At 29.3% G+C, this 22,656-nt stretch overlaps 1 protein-coding gene across 2 annotated transcripts; it reads right to left on the reverse strand.

Annotated features, from left to right (window-relative positions):
• Positions 1 to 91: 91 nt before the first annotated feature.
• LOC118070325 (unc-112-related protein-like) lies at positions 92 to 20,854 on the reverse strand. 2 transcript variants are annotated; one of them, XM_035088869.1, is made up of 9 exons: positions 16,550 to 16,715; positions 16,429 to 16,465; positions 4,969 to 5,202; positions 4,429 to 4,694; positions 3,939 to 4,355; positions 2,438 to 2,866; positions 2,093 to 2,305; positions 704 to 940; positions 93 to 616 (listed from the first exon to the last, which is right to left on the reverse strand). In XM_035088869.1, exons 3-9 carry the CDS (start codon positions 5,192 to 5,194, stop codon positions 416 to 418), a joined length of 1,989 nt encoding a protein of 662 aa, XP_034944760.1. In that variant the 5' UTR covers positions 5,195 to 5,202; positions 16,429 to 16,465; positions 16,550 to 16,715; the 3' UTR covers positions 93 to 415. The 2 variants fall into 2 exon arrangements, with proteins under 2 accessions (XP_034944759.1, XP_034944760.1); XM_035088868.1 differs by lacking the exons at positions 16,429 to 16,465; positions 16,550 to 16,715 and adding an exon at positions 20,090 to 20,854 and having other exon boundaries at positions 92 to 616.
• Positions 20,855 to 22,656: the final 1,802 nt, after the last annotated feature.

Genomic DNA, 22,656 nt, shown 5'->3' on the forward strand with positions numbered 1-22,656 from the left:
GTGAATGAAAATGGTTAATATAATTCATATAATTATTACAATGCAGCATTTATGTTTCGGCTAGTGACATAGTGAATATTTTTTATTTTTATTACAGTATTAAATACAATTAAAAACTTTTATTTAATAAAATTAGTTAGTTGCTAAATAGTAGTCAGCATAAAAGTGAACTAAATTTTAAAATATTAAAAAAATGAGGCAGTCAGTAATTAGTTCATTAAAAAATTACAATCATTTATAATAATTATTAAACTCTTATAAATTTATCAAAGATTGTATCAACATTTACCTCAAATATTAATAGGACTTTAAAGTAAAACATGTGCCATAAATTATAAATTATATATATATATATATATATAAAAGTTATTTATCAAGTTTTTAAATTTCATTTAACTGATCAAATGTTTTATGTTTAAATCCATCCACCCGTCAATTTATGAAACATTTCTTCATTCAATGTTTGATTAGCTTCTTTTGAACGCATTGACAAGAAAATGTAACCTCCTATAAATTCATGAACAACCTTACAATCGGCTGATTGACATTCAAATATAATATTTTCTTCCTCGAACTGTACCATCATGTGTTTTACTTCCCAGTTAACATTCCATGCCTAAAAAAATATCAAAATTAACGGTAATCGTAAAAGTTAATTGAAAGTGTAATATTCAAATAGGAATAAATTGTTTAATAAAATGACCTTCATAGTATTATATCTCCATGTTTTTAAATGGTCTCCACTATGTAGGTCCATACGCATAAGCCTATTATTCGCAATACCAAGTAATTCATCTTTATTCTTTCCAGTAAATCTGACAATAAAAAGAGAGATACCATATTCTGGTAATGATTGCCAAGCTTTAATATAATTTAACTTTGCTTCAATCGACGGTAAATCCTTGACATTGGCGTGAGCTTCAAGAATTCGTTGTATTAACTGGAAAAAAAATTTTGCTTTAAATTATAAATAGAAATAACAAAATTTTGAGATATAAAACTTAAAAATACATTTTTTTTACCCCCACCTAAAGTTAAATTTTTAAGTAACAATACAAAGTAACATGTTATATTATTATATCTTGTATAGTAAGATAACACAATCGTCGATACACATATCTTGACGGAAATGGTTCTATAATTGTTTACGTCATTCTTCTTTTAAAGAAAATATTGTAATAATTTATAACTATTTTATAACTTATTGAAAATTTTCAAATTTATAATTTTCATAGTTATTTTAACCACTTTTACATAAAGGAAAAGTTAATAAATTTTTAACATTACAATGTTAATTATTTGAATAAAAGCATTGAATGGTAAAATAACAATTATTCATAGATAATAATTTGTTGAATTGTCACAAAACATTAGTTAGTAATCATAACGAATATTATTATAAAATATTAGTAAAACTACTATTATTATAGAATATTAGTAAGCCAAATAATCAGTATTAAAAGGTTTCAACTTAAAAAGTACAGAGATTTAATAAATAGTAATAATTAACAAATTTTTTTTTTTGTAATTTTCAGTAGCAAAAAGTAACACAACTTTCCTAAACTTTGTACAACTAATTAATATAAATGGTATATTTTTAACTTAGTTATTCAAACATGGTATTCTGGTTAAAATTTTCTGTGTGTACTCTTAAAATAGTGATGTTTTTTCATCTTTCTACACAACAAATATATCACTTCGAATGTCCGAATTGAGAAGAAACTTTAACACTTAACACGAGAGAGAGAGGGATTTATGGTGACAGTATATTTTATATTATACATAGAACAGGTAAAGAAAAATAGATCAACTCAAATCAAAAGTAAGATTGGTAAATACGTCGTTTGAGATGATCTGAATATCTTACCTCGCTGAATATTATTTCTCATCATGCTTGTGCCAAAACCATTACATATTTTAAATAAAAAAGTGACCTTTGGCAAGAATTTTTCAAAAAACAAGTAAAATAATAAACAATTTTTTATCTTCCAAATAACTATTCATCAATCATGTAATCATTATTATCACACTCAAAAATGTAAAATTCTAATGAATATATTGAAATATTTTATAACTATATTGGACTACTTACTTTACCCCGAAGTTTTTTGATATATCTTGGAGCGATGTAATCTTCCGGTATGATATCAAGAGAGCTTGGATTAATAGCAGGTTCTGGTGCAGGTCTTTGTAACTGAAGAAAAGCTACTATGTTATTGACTTCACTTTCGTATGAAGAATCTGCTAATGAACGTCCTTTTGCTGCTAATCTGCAAGCAGCTAACCATTTTGCATATTGTTGGTCCTATAAAAAAATGATAACAATATCATATCTTTCAATATTGTATAAAATATAATAAAGATAAGGCATAATGTAAGATATCGATATATTATATCTCACTTTATGGTTCAGATAACACAACCATAGGTTCTTTACCGTATCACATCTAATCCACATTTCTGCCATTCCATCAGCACTTGGAACTTCCAATCTGATACCATATCGACCTTGTGAAAGATGAACATCCGGTGTAACTTCACATCCTCGTAAATTAATAACATAAATTGGTTCTTCTGAACTGTTGCCTTCTTCACGACTTTTATACAAACGGAGTTGAAGATCACGACACATAAACCAATAACGTTTGAATGCTTTTAAAGTAAATCGTTTAGGTCTAAAAAAACGAAGATAATCACAAAGCTCAGGTATTTGAGTGATATCATTGATTTCATTATTAATACTACTGCCTTCAAGTGTAACTTGCAGATCTGTAAGCGCTGCATCAATATCATCTTCAGCTGGAGACGATAAATCATGAGTATCACTACTTGGCTGGGGCACACTTGCCTGGAGATTTATTTGTACCTTGAAAATAACATAACTTTGATAATTTATTAAATTTATGTGATATTAATATTCATAAATTCATTAACCTACTTGCTAATTAAAATTCTGGTCTCGTGTTAATTAGGTAAGTATCATTTACCAACTAGTTCTTTGCTGAAAAAAGCTCCTTATAATAATGAATTATTTTGATTTTAGTTTCTGAAACCTCAGAAGAATATATTTTTCTTGAAAAATGAGATCCACATGGCAGCTGACTGTTTCTAAACTTTGAGATATTTCTACATTTATCAAAATATGTAAATCTCTTCTTACAATAACATATAACATTAACATTATTAAAAATTTAATATGCCATTTCTGTAACGATTAGATGTTATCATAGTTTATTTAATTCTTTATAATATTATAAAGAAGAGATTCTCAGTACTGACAAAATCATTGCTTTTTTATAGAACAAATTAAACAAAGGACAAAATAATTCATAATTATAAGAAACTTCAATTGGCAAAATGATAGTTAGTAAATAAAATATATTTAATCAATAAAACTTTTAATTTTTTTATCGTTTAACGTAAAAAAGTAAAAATGTAGTTACTTGTATTTTAGTAGGACTCAAGTTTGATTTAAATGGTAAAATTGTTTTATACATGGATCGTATTCAACTATTTAATAATAGTATATTTGTACTCGGAAAAATCCTATGCAATAATTAACCATGAAAAAAGTCCTTTGGATGGAAAATAGTATATTTAACACCTAGGGAGAGAAAATAGTCTAGCACAAACCCCGTATAAAATTACAACCCGAGCCGAAAGCGAGAGCGATAAACACGTGATTTAAGCTAGTCTAATTGTCCTCTTTAGGGCTGAATATGATTTTTCGTTATACCTGCGTAGAAAGTTCAACTCCTTTCTCATGTAAAAGTGGACTTTACGTGCAGGTATGATGAAAAAATGTATTATGTATTGTTCATACAAATATTTTGTGTATTTTGATTGTTGAAAAAATTCTTACATTAAAACTAAAGTAAAGCTCCACTTATGTACAATGAATGTGAAATAATAGTTGAATTTAAAAAAACAATTAATACCTGAAGTGCAGCAAACATCAACATTTCTTCCTCTGTACAATCAATTTCTTCAGCAAGAAGTTGCCATTTTGCTTGTTCATAAATCATATTAATTCTGACTAGATCAACTTTTGGATTTAAGTCGTAAAAGGAATAAAACTTAAATTTCAGTTTTAAAGTATCAAATTCTCGAATGCCTTGTTCCATTATTGAGAGCGATGAATCTAACCATGCAACATTTATTCTTGCTCGCTCTACTAGATTCTTCGGTCTTATCAGCTTTGCATGAACATCAGGTGATACCGATAAAGCACTGTGAGCTAATGATTCTTTCATGTCACCAATCAATGTTTCTGAATTTTTCGAAACATTATTGTCATTCAATATATTTGTATTTCCAAAACTTGAAGCATGGTTTTTCTTTAACGTATTGGATTGCTAAAATGTACAATATATGTATAATTAAAAAACTGGACTATATTATTATATAGTCATTGATTATGATACATACAGAAACTGGAGAACTAATTGGTGTACTGTAATTTTTGGTATTTGACGTTACTGGAGCACACATGAAAGTATTCTGCTCTAAACTTCCATTAGATCCTTTTAGATTTTGTGTTGTTGGTATAAATGTATTCGTATCTACAGGTATTTGCCATGAACCATTCTTCTGATTTTCAATTTTTTTTTTTAATGGTAAGTCTTTTAAATTATATTTTAAGTGATTTGGTTCCAAAACTTTGCAAAAAGATAACTCCTCTGCATGTCGTATTCCTATCAATTTTTAATCAAAAATTGTCTGTCAAAATTTTATTATTTTCTAGTGTGAAGCAATAAATTGTTATTTTTTACATAATTAATCAGTGAATATTTTCTGTTTGAAGTGATAATAATAGCACTTGTTCAAACTGTAGCAGTTTTATTATTGCAAATTGGTAAATATTCACGATTTCACAGTAATTTTTACTGATTCCTTTTTAGATAGTATTAAAGTAATTTTTGAATAGCGTAAAAATTAAGTAAATAACAAATAAAAATTTTAGATTACCCAATTCTTTACATAAGTTCATGACGGCGTTAAAAGTTTTAATTGAAAAATCCACTCGAAAATCTAAATAGCGCATATCTGGAAGTTGTACTCGTAAAATTTTATGCATTGGTGTGAAATGAAGAAGCGCATCTGCTGCAACACCATATTGGTCAAGGGTACTTCTTGTTCTCGTAAGCCAAAGATTTCTTTCAGGCCACCATAATGCATGATCTGACCAATCCATCGCAATATCTAAAAAAATAATATCATAACGATTGATTATAATTCTGATTTCAGAAAAATCCACAGAAGTATAAAGATATTACAGATAAGAAAATATATTTTAAAATAAATTAAAAATATATTTGATCTACTTATATCTAAAAAACTAACGAAAATTTGATCTTAGTAAATCTATGTATATCTAGTGAGATCACTGTATATCTACACAAATTACTGTATGTCCATGAAGATCTTCATTGATCTCGATGATAAAGAAAAATTTTAATGCATCTACAGAGATCACAAAAGATTTAAAATGATCAAAACAGATGTACACAGAACAAAGTAGATCTATTTGTACCGAAAAATGGATCTAAGTAGATCTTTATTTTTTTTTCTAGGCATTTAAATTGAAAAGATAAAAAAATTCAATCCAAATTTTTCACTGAAAATTGTTTATCCTGTTTCATCGATTCTATTGGGGAATAACAATTGGATGAGAAAATTGCATCAGAAATTTCCTATTGAACCCTATTGGAAATGTATTTCCTATAGAAATCCATTCAATTGTCCTATAGGAATGTATTAAATTTTTTTCAGTATTTTTCTACACGGATGAACAAATTTTTATAAGATTTCGATGTGAACTTTATAATCATATTCAATTTTTCTCTTTCTTTTTCGACCTTGCAATAAAATTAAACAATATTGAATAGAACTTTCATAGTGTCAAAATTTCCGATGCAATTAACAGATAATTTATTGAACGTTTCAATAGAATCTTATTACCACAGAAAAAAATCAGTTTGAACAAAAGGACATTTTAATTTACTTTAGAGGTTTTTTTCTTATACGGATTAGTTGTTTAAATATAAATATGAAGGCATGACTTTTGCCTAATGAATTTGATTTGAACGTTGGTAATAATTAAAACATTAATCAAGTTTGCTACGTAACGAGTATTTCAAAGTAGAGATCGAAAAGTTATCATTTGTAAAAATATGATAAGTAAAATGCAACTTGGAATTATATCTTTATCCCAATGTTACACGATAGGATTTTATATTGTTCAAAAAGAAACAATTAAAACAATTTCTGTAGAAAATCGATGAATTCGACAGGAAAATACTACAAAAAGAAATATATAATTAATTCACTATAAGAACAAATAGGAAATAGTATATTATCATTTCATGACTCAGTTTTACCAGAATGAAGGAGAGGTGGTGTATAAGTTTGTTTAAGAATATATGGAATAATGTGATCGTGAATCATATTTTCCAATCTTATAAAAATTAACTGAGATCATTGTGTCGACTATTCTGGTAAAATAAACTGACAAAAACTTATAATTCCTGCTTAAACAATCCTATTGGGAGAAGGGAGTTCAATAGGGAAATTGCATCGGAAATTTCCTATTGAATCCTATTGAACGTTTTGGTTTTTCCTATAGAAATCGCTTGAATCCTATTCAGATGTCCCGTTGAAGTACGCTGAATCCTATTCAACTTCCTAATAGGATCTGATACTATTCAATAAGAATATTGTTGTCTCAGAATTTCCTATAGAATAATGCAGAATCCTATTCGATTTTTCAATAGGATTTTAGTGTATTTAATAGGACTTGTGAGATTACGATTTCCCCATTGAAAAGAGGCAATGTCTTTTCGATATTTCAATAGGATTATATAATTCAATGGGAATATTGTTGTCTTAGAATTTCCTATAAAATTAAGGGTAAACCTATTGAACGTTTTAATAGGATCTTATTGCCGCAAAAAAAAAATTATTTTAAACGAAAGGAAATTTTAATTCATTCTAGAGGTTTTTTGTTTACACGAATTAGTTGTTTAAATATACACCTGGAATGAAATTCATTAAAAACTTTGTCTGAAAAATTCTGATTATGGTGAGATTCGATCCTGGCATCTTCAGGTCCACAGTCCAGTATAGAAATTTATTTGAACTTGAAATTCAGTCATTTTGAGATTAAATAATCCTACGTGGATTTTCTCTCAAATGAATTGCATATTTAAATTCCTTTTTCTTCATCTCTTAACAAATATTATTAAAAGAAAAATCGCGAGTGTAAGAAGAAAGAAGATCAGTCGACTAGAAGGCTTCAACGAAGATTTCCAACGAGGCAACGACAACCTTTCACCAAGACAGCCATAAAACCATAAAATCATCTCAACAGCGCCGAAAGACACCGCACCAACGCCGAGAGCCGAGAATCGAAGCGACAACTAAACCAAGCAACTGCAGCCTTCCACGCGTATACAACCTTCTGCTACCTAGTTACCTGTTAGCCAAGCTGTAAAACAATTTAGTGAGTAAAAAGATGACAGAAATTAAATAAAGAATTGACTATCATAAAAACAAATCTCTATCTTTCTTTGAGAAAAATAAATGCACCAGTGTGGTTTGTAAAGCACTAAGAACCTTTCCTATTTCTTTAATTCTCCATCTAAAATATATTCTGCGTGGTCTCCGCACCCATGATGAGTAGAGGACGATTGGGTCTTGACTCGAAAAAGAGACTATTCTGTTACTGAGACGTAACAATGTTGATTAAGTTTGCATCCTAGAGTATCTTAAAGCAGAAAAAGAATGATTGTCATTTGTGAAGATATGACAGGTAGAATGCAACTCAGAAATTATATATTTATTACAATGTCCCATGATAGGATTTTATATTATTTAAAATCAGAACATTAAAACAATTTCTATAGAAAATCAATGGATTCGAAAGGGAAACACCACTTAGAAATTATTTCGATAATTAATCAAACCTCAATAGGATTCTGCATTATTCAATAGGTTTGCCTTTTCTAACATCCAATAGGATATAAATAGATGTCAATAGAAAAATACGACTTAGAAATTTTTTTTCATTATCAATCGAGCCTCAATAGGATTCTGCATTCTTTAATAGTTTTAACTTTTCCGTACGTCGTATGTATGTATGTACGTTTGTATGGATGTCAGAATTTTTTCCGTTTTTGATATCTTAAGAACGGATCGAGATATCAACCCTAACCAAAATTTATTCGAAAGGTATTATTATAAAGAAGATCTGAAAGAAATTCAAACGAATTCAGTCAAGCTTTTTTTTTATAACAATAAAACTAATGAATAGATAAAAAAATTAGCTATCAAAAATACTTTAATGCCAAACAATAACAATATCATTTAAATATTAAATCGATATTGACTAGACATTATTGGTTACAACCAAATATCACCTTTAACAATCACGCATTGTTTATAACTTTTCAAATTCGTAATAAACAATTGAAAATCGTATTCATGAATTAACTCATGGGTATATCACATGAATTCGGATGTTACTGTCAAAATAATATTATTTATGATAAAATATGACTCTTAACAATTCCGCATTGTTTACAACAATTAAAATTTGTTATAAACAATTGTAAATTGTATTTATCGATTAGATAATGCGTATATTGCATGGATTCGGATGTTTTCGGAAAAAAAAAGTGTCAATGATGATACATGATTCTCGGAAGAGGGATAGCACGGTAATTTTTACTTTATTTTTCTTTCCATGTAATACACAATTTATAAGAATGAATAAGAACGTTTTAGGTCTATTGGATTATTTTTCACAGTGAGGAACTTTGTTTCAGTAGAGGAAAAAATTTCCCATTGAAAGAGTCCAAAATTAAATCACGTGTCTAGTTTAAGGTATTTGGCGACGCTGTTGTCACTTTATTATTGTAATAATAATCACATTCATATTAATTATAACTCTTGCTGCACAACTTCCGGCCTGTACCCGAAACATAATCATACTTTATCTCGCCATAATTTTGTAATTATATTGCTACTTATCTTCAAGAGCTTAAAGCTATCTTAATTGATAGGGAATAATCCTCTCTTATTCTAATCGAGGACTGAAAATAAAATCAAGATCATAATATTTGTGGACGCAATTATTCCACGTGTAAAAACTCTTCAGGCCAGTAAGTTTGCATTCATTACAGGATCTCAAGGGAGTAAAGAAGGGTTATCCTTCAGAAGCTGAGACGAGATCCAATTGATCCGGAACCAATTGTTTATTCTGGCAACGTCGAGTCTAACTATCCATTTTGATATTTGCAATTTGATTTTTAAAGTACATTCATTCTCATCGCATTTTGATTATTCTGCGTCATAATTCCCATATCGATCTACGTCTTCGAGAAGCATCGAAAGGTAAGTGAGAACACAAGTACGCACTATTTTACCCTGTAAAAATTTATTCGAGATCGTGAGGAAGAGAAAATTACTCAAGGTTACACACAGTCAAGAGTAAAAAAAAAATAAGAAGAAGAGAAAGCAAATATAGAAATTTCTTTTATTGTACAGGACTCTCCATATTGTGTTGTACAATATTTTTCTCTTTTATTCTGGTGCTTCCCGCCAGAATATCTCACTATAAACAATTTACATGAACAAAAAGTAGCCTATAACCTTTCTGATCACGCCCTCTATATGTGTGCAAAATTTGGTCGAAACGGATAAGTCGTTTTGGAGATTATCGCGGATCGACAGACAGACACCAGAAATTTATATAGTAGAATAGATTATAGAAAGCGATCAAAATATTCTCGATAATTTCTTATGAATTCCAATAGAAAACCATACTAAACGTGCTTATAGAGTTTCATAGCGTTAGAAGAATAAATCGGGATATTACATTAGAAATATTACTTGTTTTATAAGAATTTATAAGAAAATGTCTTAGAGATACTTATAAAATGTATAATATTTCTGATGCAATGTTCCGATCCATACTTATAAAGTTTTTTTCTATAAAATTTTATCGGAATGTTTAACCAGGGATTAGACCATTTCAAATAAGATCCTCTGAAAATTTATGAGTAAGTGACGCCGTTTGATTTTCCGTCCGATTGCATACAATTATAGAAGAAAAAATGTTATCAGATTGAATAAGGACTTATTGGTAAATAAAGTCAACATATCAACTATTTCTATAAGAAACTATAGGACCATTACTCACAAGATCCTATAAGAATGTATTAGATGATGCCGTTTGATGTTCTATCTGATTCTGTACGATTCTATTAGAATGAATGTCATCAGATTGAATAAAAACTTATTAATGAATAATTTTTATTAATATATCAACTTTTTTGTTAAGAAACTATAGGACCGTGTCTCATAAGAACGTTTATGAATTCATCGAGCATAAAAATGTGACTTGGAGAATATTTTTTCATCGCGATATTCTCTATTAGGATTTTACTTTTCAGTAGGTATTTACTATTGGATGTTGGAAGAGTTCAACCTATAAAATAATGCTAAATTCTTTTTCGACATTTAGAAATAAAGAAAAATGTTTTAAGTCAGATTATCTTATTGAATTGATCAGTTTTTTATTCAAATCTCTACTTTCATTTCCTATAGAAACTCATTATTTTCTATAAAATCGTTAACTTTTTTTTAGAATCATTATAATGCTATTTACTTGTATCAATAGGAAAGTTCCGAATTCTGTGGGTTCGTGATTTCACTGGTTGAAGCAGGATTTTGTGAATAATGCTCCCATAGTTCTTTATAAAAGAAGTTGATTTGTTAATAAAAATTCTTTACCAATAAGTTCTTATTTCATCTGATGACATTTATTCTAATACAATCGTATAGAATCAGATGAAGAATCAAACGGCGTCACTTACTCATAAATTCTCATAGGATCTTGTAACAAATGGTCTGATTGTTCCTTATAGCAATAATTGATATGCTGAAGAAATTGTTTACCGATAAGAATTCATTGATTTCTTACAAGAATTTTACTAATGTTCTTCTTTTAAATAATATATACTCCTATCATGGAACATTGGGATAAAAATATAATTTCTACGTTGCATTTTACTTTTTATATTTTTACAAATAACAATTATTCTATTTCTGCTTTGAAATACTTGCTAGGGAGCAAAATTAATTAATGGTTAAATTATTTCAAATTTTTAACTCAAATAGATTAGGCGAAAGTCATATCTCTATGTTTTAGATTTGCTCAGTCGGCAGCGTACGAGACTTGTGGACCCGAGGATGCCAGGATCGAATCTCATCGTCAACAAGATTTTTTCAGACAAAATTGTTTTGTCTGATGCTGGTTCCTTCAAAAGTCTTTCCGAGCTCGAAATTTATCAGCGCGAGATTTTTTCCAAGTTCTACGCGCTTTTAATTTTAGAGAAAATTTGTCAATTTTAGGTCCAATAATCATATATATAGATCAATAAAGAATTAAATTTCCTGTCGATCTAGCTATACTTTTTTAGGTACTTTTTCCGATTTTTCGACGCAAAAAAATAATTATGTGGAAGAGAAAAAATGTATATCTCCTACATAATTACCTCCAGTCATCTATAAATCATCAATTTGACCGCAGCAAACCAAAATTATCCCATTTCCCTCATTTGACTGTACTATATAAAATATATTAGATCTCAAGATTCTTATTTTATTCTATTAGAAAAAGTTTAAGAATTTCTTACAGACGAGAATGCTATGAAGTTTTTCCTTATTTGTTTTAGAAAAATTTCATTTTTCGTCAGTTGTACTCGCTTTATAGTGACGAGTCTCAGAATTTTCTATGAAATTTTTCTCCGCGCAAGGGAGCTAACGTAATAATAAAAAATCTCAATTTAGTCGCCTGGACAAGTTTGCCGACCCATATATTTTCTGATTTGATATTTTCTCATGTCTGGCATAGTAAACATTTTGTAGAAAAAAATGCGCTGAGTTTAATGGACTAATTACCAGCCAAAAAAATCAGCCTCATATATCGATCGATTAGAAAACTGTCATACCGATAAATTTGCGTGATAATCAACAAAAATGGCTGTCACGGTTTACCGTCATTTAGACTTCTTTAACTCTTTGAGATCATATCTTTCGAAAATAAAATTGAATTGAAAAAAGTGAGGTGCTTAAAATATTCCTTAAAGTAAAAGGGAAAAATTTTTTCCAGTGAAATATTGGCGATTTCAGCTTCATTCACGAGATATTAGTTAAAATATGTGGATTTAGCGGAATCATTGATTTTTAAATTAAAAACAAAATGACGAGGCTGATTCTTTTGGCTGGGAATTCGTCATTGATTGAACTGGTCATGGATGTTGTTTACAACTAATGTCTTATCCCTCTTGAAGATATAGTTACATCAATGTCAGGTAAAAAACACTATCATAATCCGGACTTTCAGAACCATCGAAAGAGCAAAGGACAGTTATTAATAACCGTCATCATTTGAATGAATTGGCTCATGATGTATCTAAGAGATGGGAATAGTCTTTGTAGGTGTTATGAAATAAAATAAAGATCGAAAACAAGTTTATGATGAAGTTTTGAATAGTGTTGTTTAAAATTAAGGTAAAAGTACCAAATACCGACCATCTACGGTTTTTGATGTTCAATTTGATTATATTAAGGAAATAAGAGTAGAAAATTAAAATTAACCGATACTTTTAATTTCAAAAGAGGTCAATAAATCGTTATTCATTATTGTTGATAACTTTTATTGATGAGAAATATTTAAAAAAATAGTTTTAAGCAAGTCCCTCTCAAAACTTGATAATGAGCCCATTAACGACCACCAAACTGCCCGTTTCCATAAACTGACCATCCATAGCCCGAATACCGACCAGGACCTTTTTTGAGTTAAAGTCTTTACATATCAATTGCCATAAAATTTAAAATTCATTTGTAAAAATAAAATTATTACAATATTAATTTTAACATATACTTGATAATCATAACATTAATTAATTTGAATATTATTATATACCATTTTTAATATTTCATTGCTCTGACACGAATTATTTCAGGTACATTATATATTCCGCGATTGTTAATAAGCTGAGGAACTTTAATTTTGCACATCACTTCTGTTTTTATATATTCTAGTATATCATCTTTTCCTGGCCATTTCCAATTGTGGCCACTCATATCCATAGTTTTCACTTTTATTTGATCGGTCTGTATCGAACATATTATTCCAGGGAATTACTCGCCTTCGTACTTTACGATCACATAGTCACCTGGGTAATATGAATCACTATTTTTTTCAAAAACTAAACCGGAGTTTACATCACTATGTCTTACATCACAATCATTAATATTAGACAAATGATTCAAGTCAATATTTTCATCATTACACGCAGAATCACTTTTATTGTTGGTATCTGAATTATCCATAGTCTTTACTTTTCTACTTGTTCTTTTATTCAATTTCTCTAATTGGATGGCTTCTTTCTTCTTTTTTTCTTCATACAGTTGTTTTTGGTGATTCACATATTCTTCATTTACAGCTACTGTTGGGGTCATCCTACTTTTTTGATATTTTTAGGATTTAGTGGTATTTCTGAAGCCTTTCTTTTATTTGAGTTTGCATCTGGGAAGTAGAAAATTCTTTTAAAAGGTAATAGGAATTTTTTATTAACAACTTTTTCATTTTCTTTTGATGATTTTTTGGGTGTTTTCTCCATTATTTGATGATCTAGAACATTTTCGAGGTAAACTGTTACATTCTCATCAACGGCACCATTAATAGAATCTTCTACCCATAAATTATTATCAATATTAATATCTGCTGGAAGGTTAACTGTCAAAGTATCTTGATTATTATCGTGATGGTGTAATCTTCTCCAAAATTCAAACAGTCCTTGATATTCTAGCTGATCAGTTCATTTATCACCAGAATTTTTGAACTTCTGAAGCAGTAATGGATCCGAACGTTTTTCTATTGCACAAAGTACTTGAGCATCAGTAATTTTATCTTTATTCTTTTCGTCTTGATTCTTCTTATTTGCATTGTCTTCTGCAATATTCACATTACATTCATCACTCGATTTCAATACATCTTCATAATTCACTGAATGTTGATCAAAAGGATATATTCCACAACCGCGAAAAGCATTGACAACAACTTTTTTCGAGACTGCTGTTTCTATGGCTGCCTTCAAAATTGGAGCAAATTCTTCTCTTTTCAATTTTTGGCCGCAGTTTTTCATGCGCCAATTTGTAATATGTGTTTTCCATGCATTTTTGAGTGGTCGGAAAATTCTTATGTCAAGCGGTTGCAATAGATGAGTAGCATTAGGGTAGAAAGCAGTAAGAGTAATGCCTTTCTCTTTACAAAATTCATGTAGATGAATATTTAAATGAGATGTGTGTACATCGACGAAATATAACACGGGAAGCGGAATTTTATGATCTATAATCCATGGGTAGAACAAATTTGTGACAAACTCGTAGAAAACTTCACTGGTCATCCAGCCAGATTCTGATCGCTCAATTCCCCAATCTGGTGGGTAGCTACTGTGGATATTTGATGGTATCTTATTCTTATATGGATATAAAACCATTGGAGGTTGCATGTTTCCATCAGCACTAATTGTTATCAAAACTGTCAAAAACTCTTTTTCGTCGTTATAAATCCTGGAATACACTTTTCGAGTTCCTTTTTTAGCAAGAACGAATTGCTTTTTTGGGGACAGATAAAACCCACTTTTGTCGCTATTGAAAATTCTACGTGGGTCTTGTAGAATATCCAAGTTGTTATTTTTGACGAGATAAGCTTCAACACGATTAAATCAATTCCGTATTGCTTCTTCAGTCATAGCGGCTCTTGAAGCTGTTAATGATTGGCAAATTCTTGTGGAAATTTGGGGATGATGTTTATGAAAAGACTTCACCCATTTTACTCCAGGTATTTCATTTTTAAAAGGATGTGGTCTATTCAATTTTTCAATTATTTTGGCTACAGATTTCACGAGTTGATTATTAGTAACGGGAAATCCTCTCTTCCCCATTTCTATTATCCAATTGACAATATATTGTTCTTTTTCGCGAGTCAAAATTGTTGGAGCACCGATACCGTCTTGCTTGGTATATTTATTTTTTAATTTGTCAATTAGAGTTGTCTTGGGTATATTAAATACCTTAGAAGCTTTCCTAATTGACATATGACCTCCTTGAATGTCCTTTAAAGCATTGCTTAATGCTTCACTGGAATATTTTTGCCGTTTTTTATTATTCATCTTTTTTGATGTCTAAGAGTTCACTATCAATTCACTGATAACAACTAGTCAATTTTCAAATCAGTCACCAATATTTATCAATTCACGAATAGTAAATCAATAATCAACTTTCACTGATTCAATAGTCCACTCAAAATTCGTTTTTAGGACACTCAAAACTTTTGATTTAAATATGCTTCCGCGAATGTCATAGAGCAAATGATGAAATTTTTCTGCTCTACTTCAAGAAGATTTTTAAATTGTTTTTTAAGTAGTAGGGGATGGGAAAAATTTATAACATGCATTTTCATTGGTTGAAGAGATAACAAAAAAATGCACCGAAAAATTTCCCAAATACAGTCGTGGCTATTCATAGTAACGTAAAATTAAGAAACTAAGGAACGAAATGAAGAAAAAATTGTTTGCAGCAATAAACTTAATTTTTGGAAGACGCGTGGAAATTTCGCTTTATTAAATATATTACATGTAATGTTCATATAGAAAAACGCTTCTAGACATAGGCCGGTCGCTTTACGGCCTACTATAAACATCCGACCGCCCGGACAAACACTGTCTATTTTCAAAAAACAAAATTTTTTGTGTCAAGTTTAACAATAAATAGAAGCATCTTTCCTAGGTCGTAAATTGGCATACGGTTGCTTTATGCAATATAAAAATTAAAAATAGTCTAATTTTAGTATTGTTCTAACAAATATATGATTTTTTAATTTTTTTAAGTAACGTTCGAATTGCCCCTATACCGACCATTGGTCGTTATAAGGAAAAATCATGATTTTAATGATGCCTATTTCCGACCACAATATTTTATTAATTTTCAACTAAAAGAATTATCAGTTTCGAATAGTAAATTCTTTCTCAGTGACTTAATAGTAAATGAACCCAAAATATTCATAACATCAAGTATTAATAAATTATATATGAAATTATCGCATTTTCTTTTCGAGGTCCATTTTAAGAATTTCGACGATTGAATCTGTAGAAACTGGCTTTTCTTAACTTTAGTATTTTTTTTTAAATATAAAAAAAATAATTATCAGGATTTTTAGGGCAGGAAATAATAATTATATAATTAATATACGTATTTTATATAGAAAAATATATCTATAGACCTTTTTTAATTAGATATTTACGAATAAATTTAATGGTCGGCTTTAGGTACTAGGTCGGCAATAGCACACTTTACCTTATAGAGTTGTTCTTTCTCGATGCTCCTAATGGCACTGGGAAAACATCTTTAATTAACCGACTGCTTGCTAAAATTAGGAGTGGTACACCGATAATATTATTACATAATTTAAACCTACTTAAATTGTGTATTGGCACTAGACTTCAGGTGAAAACACTACGGAAAAACATAATCGAAGCGACCATTTTGACATGAAAGTATGAAGGCAAAAATTTTTTTTTCAATATTTACTGACTCACCCTGGATAAGGGTAATATAAGGATAAATAACATCAAAGTTAAATTGTTCTGAAACATAACAAGAACATAAAAATATTACGTCACATTGCTACGTTTATGAGTGGAAAATTGTAAGTTACATATGCCTCATATCTTATGAAACACGTGACTTTTAATTCTGTCACAGTGATATAAAATTTACAGAACATTACACTGTTCACATGTTTACTGAGTTAACGTAGTTTCTATAGTTTCAATTTGAGTTTTTTCAATGAGAAATTGTTATAAATAATAGATCATTATTTACAGACATGCATAGTCACAAATAACAATGTTTGATTAATTTTAACTCCATTTTTAAGCAATTGTATCATTCAATAAATAAAGACTTCTAATTGTTTCTTACAGATTACTATGGTTATGGAACAATATTGAATTTCTAAGAACAATGCACAATAAATTATTAAAATATTTTGCCAATATGTAACTAATTTCTGAAAAATATTAATTATCTGCTAACTAAATACTTTTTTTAATATTTCTAACAAACTACAATTGTTATCAGGAGACACGTTGACTTTAGTAGTGTCTCATGCGCCAAGTTTAAATAGCGGTGACGAAGGCACTACCGTGTCTCTAACTTGCTTGAATCATAGTCTATTGAGTTCATGCACTTTAAAATTGCAATTTCTTTATTGTAATGACTTAAACATATTATAAAAACTTCGGAAAACCTCTTTAATTTACTTCAGGAATAGATTAGGGATGCTATTGGCTTTCGATATTAATTATTTTAAATAATTAATAAATGGCCACGCCCCCACATACAAAATTCAAGAAAATACAGATTTATTCCTCTCAAATATACGATTTTTTTTATAAAGTTAGTACCATTACTGACAATGATAAATAATAGTATATCCTTATAAATATCAATTATTTAATAATAAATAAAGAGGACATTATGATCGAGATAATAGTATAATGGAAATTAATGATAAATTACTCGATACGTAATAAATACATGAAAGTAACATCAGTCTTTGGTTATTTATATATCATCAATGATTTTTTTTACTAACAAATGTTAATATCTCGCGAACGGTAAGAGATAGAGCAAAAACAATGAAACCATAGTACTTCTATATTTAAAAAATTGTCATCAATTATCAATTAAATAAACAATTCACTACAGATAGTGATTAATAAGGATTTAATCGTTTCGTTTATAATTAATTCAGCATTTTTATTCCAGTTTGAGATATAAAGAGTGCATAAGATCATTCTCTCACGTTTTATTTATATAAAATGATATTTTTATAAACGAATGTTGATATAACGAAAACGGTGAGAGACAAAACGAAAATAACGGTACTACTTTAAGAGTATTTCTACAAGCTACTTGTACTTTTTGCCTATTAGACTATGCCACAGAAAAGAGATAATATATAGAAGAACCATCCCAATTAGAGCTGTTGGACGGTAATTTTTACCTGCTGTTATATGGCTGGGGATACAAAGTTAATGCTAAAATGCCATATGTATCCTCAAGAAATCGTCCAACGGATTCCCATGCGGTGGTTTTTCTATATTATTTCTTTTCTCTGACTATGCTATTATATATATATATATATATGTATATTATATGTATATTATGTATATGTATATGTATATTATGTATATGTATATTATGTATATGTATATTATGTATATGTATATTATATGTATATATATATGTCTAGGTGTCGTACAAAAAAACGTAAAATCTTACCAAAAACAGCCCCACGGATTGTAAAAAATTGCGCGCCAAGTTCAAATGACGAGGACGATAATCTTTGTTCTTTAAATGCTATTTTCGTAATTATACGTAACTCGAAAGATTACAAAAAGTCCAGAAATAATTATACGCCAAGTATTGCATTTGGATAAAATCAATTATATTTATCAAAGTCAAATAAATTAATTTCATTGAAAACTGCTAAGTATTTTACAAATAAAAATCACAGATAATTGTTGATAATTACAAAAAGAAAAGAATGAACAAAAAAAACAAGAAAACATACAGGATATTGCATTAAAAGGTAATTATTTAGAATTGGGGCTCTAGGCAAAAATCGCTCTAAAAAATTTTTTATGCATTTGGGGTTATTTCTGAGGGTACAAATAGTGAATTTAAGGCGGGGGAGACATATTTTTTCCATTTTTCAGACATCACATGGGTGTTAAAAGGACAAATATTTTCAAAAATCACAAAAGTATTTATGCCCTTTAACCCCGCAACTTCCATCCTCTTTGTCACTTTATCATTCAAATTCAAGCTATACCTATAACTAAAAATCTTGTTTTTTCGATGTAACCTCATGAAACCTCATGTCTCCCCCACCTTCATTGTCTAATTGTACCTAAAAAAATAGTTTCCAGGTAGTGAAATATTTTTTGGAGCGATTTTAGCCTGGAGCTCCAATTCTAAATAATTACCTATTAAAAAATTGAACATAGAAAAATAAAAAATTTGATGCTTCAAAAACTTGGCGTGTTTCCTTTTACATTTAGTGCATATAGTGTTAATGGGTGTGAGTGTTGTTATTTCCCAAATATCTTTATGATTCCTGCTTGTTATTATTCGAAAGTTCACTAAATAAATTGTAACGACCGTGTGAATTCTACGCCAACGACGTTTCATTAATAATAAATACTATAATTAAATATTGTCACTAATAATCCATTTTTGAAGATCTACAGAACATCGTTACTTATCAATAATAAAAATAATTATAGGAATAGAAACTTAATATGGTAAAATGAATAACTTATTTTGAATGATGCTGTCATAATAAACTATTGATTAAAGGTACATGAACATATTTGTATGTGTATGAAGCAACATTAATACTGTGATTAGTCATCATTTAAATATTGTGAAATAATTTCGTTGCATAATATTTCAATTCAACCATCTCACAGATGATAGAAAAGCACAAAGTGGGCTGATAATATAATGAGAAAATAACATACGCGCAGATCAGGAAAAAATAAATCTGATGTCATGACCTATATTTAGCCACAACTTGATATATATTATAGAACATATGCTGGACTACATAGTTCTAGGATAGTGGTGAAACGGATATAGTCGTAAAAGGAGTGTTATAAAAATGGGCGTCACTCAAGGGATAAAAAGTTAATGATTAATTAATTATCCTCATTTTGCAAAGTAGAAATGCATTAATATTTTTAATTACTAAAACATAAAGTTATTAATTGTTTTTCGAATTAGAAAAAAGTATAATATTTTATAATTGCCAACTAAAAATCTAGAACATGGAGCGATTATGTACAGCAACTTGTTGCACATACTATAATAATACAGACAGATTTAAAAAAGTCATTATTACAATATCTTATAAAATATCATTTTCCCATACTTTAAAATATCTTACCAAGATCTTCTACAAGACGTAGCATAACTCCTCCTATGTGGAGTTCTCCTTTAACTCGAAGATTTCTTTCAACTTGAAGATCGGTAATATAAACTCGTAAGACCCAACTTCCATCAACTTCATGGCCATCTGAATACATCTTGGTTAATGTTAATAATAATTTTTTGTGAATAAAATTTTCTTCCTCAAAAATTAATGTTCGATTAAATTAGTGTTTTAGCAATAAATATTTTTAGAAAGCTCTTTTTCATACCAAAAACAGTATTTAACACTATTATAATATTTTCAGAATACCAGAACTAATTATTACATGAATCTAATGTCAAATGTGAGTGATATTATTCTATAATGGTCAATTCAATTTCATTAGATTCCACAAAAAACTGATTTTTTTCTAATGAGATAAGAGTAAATGAACACGAAATTAAAGTAAGGGTAACACACTCTGATTTATCGTCATTCACTATTTACACATATTTATCTGGTTTTACAGCCTTTTTGAGAACTAAGTATTCCAATACAATAATTCTATTCAGATTTTGAATCACTTTGAAGGCAAAAGTTATTAATTTAATTTTTTTATACACTTCAAATAATGAAAATAGTATAATCAAGCTTTCCTCGAATACGCAAATGACACTAATGCTTATATGGATAACTCTAATAACACGGTATAGTAAATGAAACTAAAGATTGACAACTCAACACAGTCATCACAGATGGCAGAATTCGTCACATTTGTGTATGTAGAGTCTCTTAAGATAGAGCCTGGCAAAATAGAGTCAGGCAGGACTAAAGTCCCTTGAGTTTTTATGGGACTTTAGGCAGCAATCGAGCAATATGGCATCATCTTGCCAGTCTCCATCTTGAAAGAATTCACATTTGTTATGACTGTACACTCGCGGCATCATTAATGCCTGGTGTATTCTTGAAGAGCAATTACCGACCGCAGGTGTTATTTTTTTTTATATTGAGTTTCTAATCTAGAATTTTTTAAGCTTGGGCTGAACTCGAAAAACTATAAAATTCGTGATCACATTTCAAATATGATGTTTTAATACATTAAAAATTTTTTGTTCGTATTAAAGGGGTACAAAGTTCCGTCATGATTAACAACAATTAGCAGAAATTCTATAAAAAAGAGTAATTAGTGATTTATTTTTTACGTCTTAAAATTAAAATGGCCATTCGAACACAGCAGTAGAAAGTTACGATTCATTCAATTTGCTGATTATCGTTATTCGTAACAAACCTTGGTATCTTTCTAATGAGAAAAAAAAAATATTTTACATACTAGAACATACGGAAGCCCGTAGAGCTCACCTCCGTTTTTCGAAAAGTGGCGCCACACAGTGACTTCCTTTAACAAAAAGTATAGAAAATAATGAAACTTGCTCCCTCTCGAGTAACGAGTGATAAGTGTAACCTCAAATTTTCCTCCAAAAGTGAGAAAAGTGAAATCTCCTCCACGAAATTGGAGATTCAAATCACATGGTAAAAGCGGAATTCTATTGTCATTATATTAGCTCCTATTATACCCAGTCAAAGAATGATATTCCGCCATAACAGTTAGAAAGTAGGAAAATCAGTTTTGTTATTATTGTCATTATATTAGCTCTTCTACTTTCATGATGAATACCCAAAAAATCTGTAATATAACTAATTTTCCCACTCGTTGCTCGAGAAGGAGCAAGTTTCTTTATTTTCTGTACTTTTTGTTGAAGGAAGTCACTGTGTGGCGCCACTTTCCGAAAAACGGAGGTGAGCTCTACGGGCTTCCGTTGCCACCCTCGCTTTCGGCTCGGGATGCAATTTTACACCCAGGCATGGAGAATGCACCCAGGTCAGAATATCCGACTTTGCTCCCTTGGTTAACAATGTACTATTTTATGACTCAAATATTATGTTCAAGAACGTCAGATAATTTTTTTTATAATAAAGAAAATACCGAGAATTTTTGTGATCAAGATTTATCACTAAAAATTTCTGGTAAAGTAAATGGCCATTTATTTTTTTTCTATGTAAATTTTTTTCCGATGTAATCAATGTAGTTTGAAAATTCGATATTATCATATAAAAAATATTGGTATTAATTTATTTAACATCAATTTGAAATGACTAATTTCACTAATTAAGGCAATGCAATAAGGATAAATTTAATGTAACATTGAAATCGGAATTATGCCATCTCTGCTACTTGAAATTAAGTTAATCTATTGCATGTCTTGAATCAAAATGAATCTTTCAAATTTAGTCTTATTAGTTTTACATTTGTCACCAGTAATGTAATTATAGTCGAACGGAGAAGAGAGTTCCTCAGTTGTTTCAATGTTTTCGGGCTCCCCACCACTAATTTCTTACCCTTTCTACCACGTTTTTCGCTACTGCGCAAGCGTACAAGAGCACATGAGGAACTCTCTTTTCAGTTCAACGTAAAACTAATATGATGAAGAAGATGAACTAAATCTGAATGAATTGACTCCAATACATTCAATCGGTTATATCGCATTAGATTTGAGCAGTATCGTTATACTTTTCTAATCAGATCTAATTTATTTGCTATTATT

Source organism: Chelonus insularis, unplaced genomic scaffold (assembly GCF_013357705.1).
Source record: "Chelonus insularis isolate UGA/USDA-ARS -01 unplaced genomic scaffold, ASM1335770v1 contig_56_pilon, whole genome shotgun sequence".
Taxonomy (NCBI): domain Eukaryota; kingdom Metazoa; phylum Arthropoda; class Insecta; order Hymenoptera; family Braconidae; genus Chelonus; species Chelonus insularis.